At 45.4% G+C, this 6,665-nt stretch overlaps 1 protein-coding gene and 1 long non-coding RNA gene across 5 annotated transcripts in view; one reads left to right on the top strand and one right to left on the bottom strand.

The window, feature by feature from the left end:
* Nucleotides 1–383: 383 nt before the first annotated feature.
* On the bottom strand, nucleotides 384–3,428 carry LOC127390688 (uncharacterized). Of its 2 annotated transcripts, none has more exons than XR_007890911.1 (2): nucleotides 2,416–3,428; nucleotides 384–761 (listed from the first exon to the last, which is right to left on the bottom strand). It is a non-coding gene; the product is annotated as an uncharacterized LOC127390688 (long non-coding RNA). The 2 variants fall into 2 exon arrangements; XR_007890912.1 differs by having other exon boundaries at nucleotides 2,748–3,428.
* An 85-nt stretch (nucleotides 3,429–3,513) lies between these two features.
* The window catches only part of BMT2 (base methyltransferase of 25S rRNA 2 homolog), a 37,571-nt gene continuing 34,419 nt past the window's right edge, over nucleotides 3,514–6,665 (top strand). The window contains exons 1-2 of one of the 3 annotated variants that reach the window (XM_051632516.1): nucleotides 4,134–4,641; nucleotides 4,743–5,237. Coding sequence is in view for 1 of the 3 variants with exons in the window: in XM_051632499.1 (XP_051488459.1) it covers nucleotides 3,533–3,686 (154 nt within the window). In the remaining 2 variants the exon portion in view is untranslated. Of the gene's footprint in view, nucleotides 3,687–4,133; nucleotides 5,238–6,665 lie in introns of those variants that run through there. The other 2 variants (XM_051632499.1, XM_051632508.1) reach the window with 2 other exon arrangements.

Raw genomic sequence — 6,665 nt, 5'->3', positions numbered from 1 at the left:
GTGGGAAGGATTTTTCAGCCTTCTTCTCTAAGTTATGTGTCTCTGCTTATTCAAGGAGCAACATTAATCAGTCCTTCAATACAGGAATCCTCTGTTTTCCAGAAGAAAAACGTTTATTTCTGTGAATATTGGGACTTCAGATGCGAACTGAAGTAAATATTAAGCCTATTTTTTTAATTAAAATACTCAGGGGACTAAGTAATAGGACTCCTGATGTAACCTTACTTTTAAAGGTGTCAACCTCCAGGAACAGAATTCAGGATCTGTAGTTAAAAAATTACTGTTATGGGTAGCAGTTTTAATTACTATGTAATTTTAATTACTAAATTACTAAAGTGCTTAGTCTGGAGAAGTGTAATAATGGACCAGCTCTTAATAATTGCCTCAGTGCAAATTCAGGGATTTGACTCCCATTTTTTAATTCAAATGATCTTATTTTCCTGGCATATAGGACTCCACAATTAATGAAGAAGAAAAATCTTTAATTCGAACCAAATACGCTATTGCTGCCTGTTGCCTTGCCTTTGGATACATGTAGCAAAAACAGTTCCACATCTCACAAAGAACCTTGTATTCCTTAAAAATTATCAGGTTTCAGTATTCCATTAAAAACTTTACATGCTTTTGGTAACATTTTTGCCGATTACATTGCACTAGAGACTCTTACAATGATGTCAACACACGGGGGAGACTGTTGGCTAGAAAGGTTTCTTCTCTCTGATGCTGTGTCATGGCTTCTTTCCTTTTCAAACAGCCAGAATCTGTAAAAGAGAAGGGATGAAGAGGCTGAGAAGACTTGATTGTGAAAAACACCACTGAAATAGTGATGGAAGCAGAGCACTGCTGACCTGCACAGCTCAGGAAGTTTTTATGTTACTTCTCTTTCACAGTCTCCCTGGGGAGAAAGACTGAAAGTACAGGCAGCTCTCAGCCTTCCCTCAGGAAGGAAGAGCACTTCCACATTATATAATCTTGTAGTGAAGATGTGGGTTCAGATCCCCTTGGGCAGAGCAGGGATGTGAACTTGTTTCCCCACATCCTCAGTGAATGTTCCAGTACTGGAAAGGGCTGGGGTTAATCCTCCTCCTAGCACTGAAATATTGCAGAGATGTCAAAAGAAACTGTACTAGTCTGGGAATGTTTGGCCGTTTTCTACATTCAAGGTAGTAAGCCTAGCTGCTCAAAACAGTTCTTCCTTAGATGATCAAACTCCATCATCCCCATCAGGACACAGGTAGTTTATTGTCTTATCCCTTTGGAGTAAGTGCACACATCCTTACTGCTCATTCTGCCCTCCTGCCTCAGACACAATCACAAGATTTATGTTTATCTTCATTTGTTCCTTGACTCTTCCTGTACTGTGTTCACAGATGTTTTTTCTCCACCTTGACAGAGCACTGGGCCATCAAGGTCCAGGCCTGCCAGAACCCGTCCTGCTCTACTTGCCCGCTCCATCACCCCCTGCTCTCTCCAGGCAGCGCTCTGGGGAAGCCCCTCCTTCCCTCTCTTTGCGTTCGGAGCCCGTCGCTGGGAGCCAGCTCCCACCACATGTGAAGCATCTGTGTGTTTTGAAAGCATAAAGCCCCTTCCTTGAGAGGTCTTTCATGTTTGTTCCTGGAAAAACTTGACATCTGGTAAACGCTGTTTACTTCTTTAGAAAGGAAGAATGCATTTTATATCTTGGCCTATTTTCATATAAAACCACTTGTGTTGAAAACTGGATACTTCTCTATTTCCTCTTTTTAATAATAGCTTGTACATCTAGATATGGAAGTAGTCTGTGCATTAAAATATGGAGTTGGATTTTATCCCTTGTTGACATATTTGTAAAATACCAGTGATAATAAAAATATTGAAAATATAAAGCAACATAATTAAGTTTTATTAAAAAAGGACAGTCATGTAAAAACTGTACACTGTAAAGCCATAGTAATCAAGTATGCCTAATATTAATACTGTATGTTTTGAAATAATTGTGACAAATTAAAACCACTTTTTATTTAAAACCACTTCATTAGTTTTAGAAAGAATTCCTGAGAACTGAAAAACAACCATGATAACATCATTCAAATAGGAACTTTTAATTATTATCCTGAGAGAGCATGTTTCATGTAAGTGCATTTTTCCACTGATATTCCAATACCCAACCCCAATACCAACACATGATCATTTTTTTCAGTTTCAAAATTAAAAGGAAAATGTGACTAAAAAATAACTCAATCACTACACTTCTCTTTTTTTAGTGGTGGTGTCAGCAGCAAAAATTTAAACTCTTCTTTCATCATTCCTTTGTGTCTTGAGAAAAAAAAAAACAACAAACTGAAATACTCTGACAATAAAATACATATCATAAATAAAACACTGAGGTTTTTTAAGCACTTGCTGAAAAATAACAGTATTGGAAAAGCAACTCACTTTCAGGGCAGTGGGTGGGATGCAATATTTGCCTGCACAGCTCAGAATTAAGTGAAAAAGGGATGTCTTCACAGTTAGTAATGATGAAAAGCTTTAGCTTGGACATTGCTGTTTTTTCTTGATAATTGCACCTTCAAAAATAAGCTTACCAGGAAAGCAGAACACCATGCTCTGTGATTAGCTCTAAAAATATTTTTGGCAGGGCTGGCGGAGGGCTGATAAGGACCTGTTATACTGCATGAAGTTCCACATGTCACTGACTTCTTACTAGGATGAAATCTTGACCCTACCCAAGTCAGATTTGTCACCGATTTAATTGTAGCCACAATTACCTCCTTAATGTTTTTGAATGTCTTCAGAGAAGACAATTAACTGCTGCTGGCCAAGTGAAACAAGCAACTTCATGGCAGATATTCCTGATGGGATCTCGTGAGGAGGGGTTTTATCGAGTCTATTTCCAATGAAGATGGAGGGAACTGGAGTACTTCAGGTTTGGTGAAAGACTGAAGCCAGGCAGAGAGAGCTCCAGGTGAAGGCTTTCCCCTAGAAGGGCCAGTTTTGCTGTCTGCAGGTGTTGTTTCTGCCCCAGTGCTGCGCTTCCCACAAACGATGCCGGAATCCGAGCGCTGCCGAGGAGCGGGCCCAGCAGCTGCACGAAGGCGACGGGAGCCCGTGCGCTTCAAACGCCCGAGCCCGCAGCACGGACACCAGCCTGTTAAGGTCTGCTTTACCTCTCTTTGAGCTGTTTCTGCAAGGCCTTCTGCCGGCGGGGCAGGGCCTTTCCCACCCTGCTTCGGAGGAATTCACGCTGTTACGGGTCTCTGGGGCAGCACGAGAACTGCAGACACGCGGGCCCTGCACCCTGAACATCTGTTCCATCGCATTTCTCCCACTAGTGTATTACCCGCGGCAGGGCAACCTTCTCCAGACGCGAACTGCGCCCGGTTCTGCTGGCCACAACCCGGCGCTCGCCCCTGAGGCGCGGCCAAGCCCGCGCCCTCCCGGCCGGGCCAGCCCCCCGGCCCCGGCCCCCGCCCGCAGGACTCCAGCTCCCGGCATGCCGCGCGGGGCCGCGCATGCGCGCCCTGCCCGGGCCCGGCGGAGCGGCGGCACCGCCATGGCGGCCGCGCCACAGCCACAGCCCCGGCTCCGGCCCGCCGGGGCCGCCCCGCCGCCCCCGCCCCGGGAGCAGGAGCGGAAGCTGGAGCAGGAGAAGCTGTCGGGGGTGGTCAAGAGCGTCCACCGGCGGCTGCGCAAGAAGTACCGGGAAGGTAACCGTGGCGGCGGGGGCCGCCCAGGCCGGACCGCCCCGCGCCCCTCACTCGGCGGGAGGGGTGTCCGGGGGGGCGGAGCCGCCCCCGTGGGGGGTCCCGCCCCCGTGGGGGTCCCGCGCGGGGCGGTGTGTCCCCCCACGGGCGGGCGACCCGGTCCCGCCAGCTGCCGCGGAGCGCTGCGGGCCGCGGGCCGCTGCCGAAGGGGGTGTGTCGGGGGGTGGCTGCGAGCAGCGGGTGGCGGCAGCTCCGGGCCGGCGTCCTGCTCCTCCCCGGGCGAGCGGGGCGCCGCTGCCGTGGGTTGCCCGCAGCCCCGTCGAGGAGCCCCGGTCGGCTCGGCAGAGGTGTTGTGGCTGCTTTCCGTGGGCTCTTGGCGGCTCAGGAGCGCTCACGGCGCGTCTCTAGGAGCTTTTCCTGTGGTACGTGCGAGAAGAGGGTTGGTGTGCACGGATAATGCTGCGAAATGGAAACGTTCGTCTGGCTAAAGGTGTGCTAACCCTGCGTGCCGGCATGCGACCGTGTGGCCCCGTGTCACAGCTTCGTGTGACATTTAATAGCTCGTTGCTCCAGCGAGGCCTTTCACCACAGGCAGCTTCCGAGCCGTACGGCAATGTTTTCCAAACTGGGAATCTGCGGGAGTGGGGATGACAGTAGGTCGTGAGTGCCAAGAGAGATTGCATGGTGATCTGGAGAGGCTTGGTTTTTGTGAAGTGTTTGTGCCTCCTGTTTTTCAGACATGGAGGAATAGTTCAGGCTGGAGTACTAAGCAAAAGAGTTGGGGAAAGCTGTTATAAAATGAATCACTCTGAGTCCTTGAAAAATATACTTTGTCATCTGTTTGAATACCCTTATCACAGAAGTTGTCAGAGTTTGAAGGGACCTCTAGAGATCATCTAGTCTAACTCCTCTGCTAAAGCAGGATCACCTAGAGCACATTACACAAGACTGCATCCAGGTGGGTCTCCAGTATCTCTAGCCAACATGACCCTGCTCAGAACCTTCTTGAGTTCTGTCACACAGCCAACTCTCAGTCCACCTCACGGTCCACTCATCTAGCCCACGCTGCCTCTGTTGCCTAACAAGGATGTTACAGGATACAGTGTCAAAAGCCTTGCTGAAATCAAGGTAGATAAAGCAAGTTTCTTATGGGTGGTGTTGGAATGCTTAAAATCTTCCCAAAATGCTTTCAGAAAAGTGTCAGAATTGAGATGTGTTTGCTGAATTTTGTAGTCTCCTCAGGCTGCTTGCAGTGATCTATGTGATCTTTATAAGACAGGTTACCAAAAAAGATAAATCCATTCTTTCATTGAGTCCACAGTTCTTTGATGACCTGGTGGATACCTGAAGAAGGACATTTATGAAATGGGAACTCTTCCTGTTGTAGGCACTGGTTCTTGCCTCTCCTCAATGTCTGGATGTGACACTTAAAGTGTCAAGGTCATTCTGCTTTCTGGACTTCAGAAGTCTCTACAGGAGCCTGTCCATGGGATTTGGGCACACGTATCTGCCTACGCAGACAGCGATCAAGAGTCACTATTTATTTTGGCCTCGGTGAGCCAAAAGTGAAGGGAAGATCTCCCTTGTTCTGCCATTTAGGTGAAAGAACAGTACATTGTAACAGTCAAATCCTGGCAAAAACTTTGAGCAGTTCGTATTTCTCTGTTATTTCAGAGTGCCTGCAGATTAAGAAAGACAAACAGTGGCTCTTTTAACTTTAAAAAAAATGTGAGCAATCTCTGTAACAACTGAATTTTTTTTAGATGAGAGCCTAAATTACATGGAATACATCTATATAAGCCTGCTTCTTAGCAAAGAGCAAGTTTGTATGCAAGGCTAAGCTGTGTTTAATCTTTAGTTCAGTGTAATTGGTTAATAAAAGAACAAATAGTTCTCTTAACTTACTTCATATGTCCTGTAAACCATGTGTTAGTGAAAATTTTACAGTGATTTTTCTATTCACTCTAAAATAGCAACACTGTATGTATTTTCATGGAGGGAGTTAAAATCCAAAAAGTCTCTCACGTCACAGGAGAGCTCCACCTACAAGTAACTAGGGATTAGTAGTCGTAGTACTTCATACACTAGGTTGTTTCAGCTTCAGAATTTTATTTGTGGAGTATTTTCTCCCTACGTTTCTTGATGCTTCTAAAAGCAGACTTGTGAATCTCCTTCCTAAATGTTTTTGATATCATACTGAAATTATAATACTGGTACGTGCTTGACCTCTGGAGGATCTTTTCTTGGTATTTTTTTGTTTCGTTTTCTAATTCTCAGAGGCACTGACTGGTAAGTACGTTACCCTGACAAAATCAAAGTCGACACTTTAGTAAAGAGAAGTAAAAAAGCAACAATTCCTCTGTAATTTCTCGGGATGAAATGAATTATAACTTGGGTATGAAAAAAGCAAAGATAAAAAATACATCCTTGGTTGTATGCTTATGGTTTATTACACAGGGAAGGCCTCTTGTCTCCACAGCGTGGTGCACCCACCTCCATATGAAATTGAAACAGAGCTATCCGTATTATTCCAGAATCTTGTATTGTCCTTTTTTTGTCTGTTGTTTGTGGGGTTTTTTAACTCTCTCATCTCGCATTTACTAGAGTTCTATGAAGCTATTTTCCATTTTGTCTAAATAAGCAAACAGTACTAGAGGATTGCTGTTGCGTGGACTTAGGTGCTTTGTCTGTAGATACTAAAAAGAGAATTGCATGTTGATTTTGTCAGTAGAGGAAAAAAACATGTTGAGTATCCTTCTGAAAGCTGTATGACTGTGTAGGACAGGGTGGATAAGTCTAATAATTAAAGTCCTTGGTGGTGTAATATGATCTTAAGTTGCTGTCTTCTGTTATAAGTGTTGAAGAGAAATAGGTGCTTTCTTGAGACCCTGAGATGCTTGTTGATAAAAGTTACACAGTGTTGGTTTTAATAACCTGATTCTTTGGGAATTCATTTGCCTTGCTGATGTTAACAAGCCTTAA

The sequence above is a fragment of the Apus apus genome, chromosome 1 (genome assembly GCF_020740795.1).
Source record: "Apus apus isolate bApuApu2 chromosome 1, bApuApu2.pri.cur, whole genome shotgun sequence".
NCBI classification, from domain to species: domain Eukaryota; kingdom Metazoa; phylum Chordata; class Aves; order Apodiformes; family Apodidae; genus Apus; species Apus apus.
The sequence above is the reverse complement of the archived record's forward strand: the minus strand, read 5'-3'. Positions and strand labels throughout refer to the sequence as shown.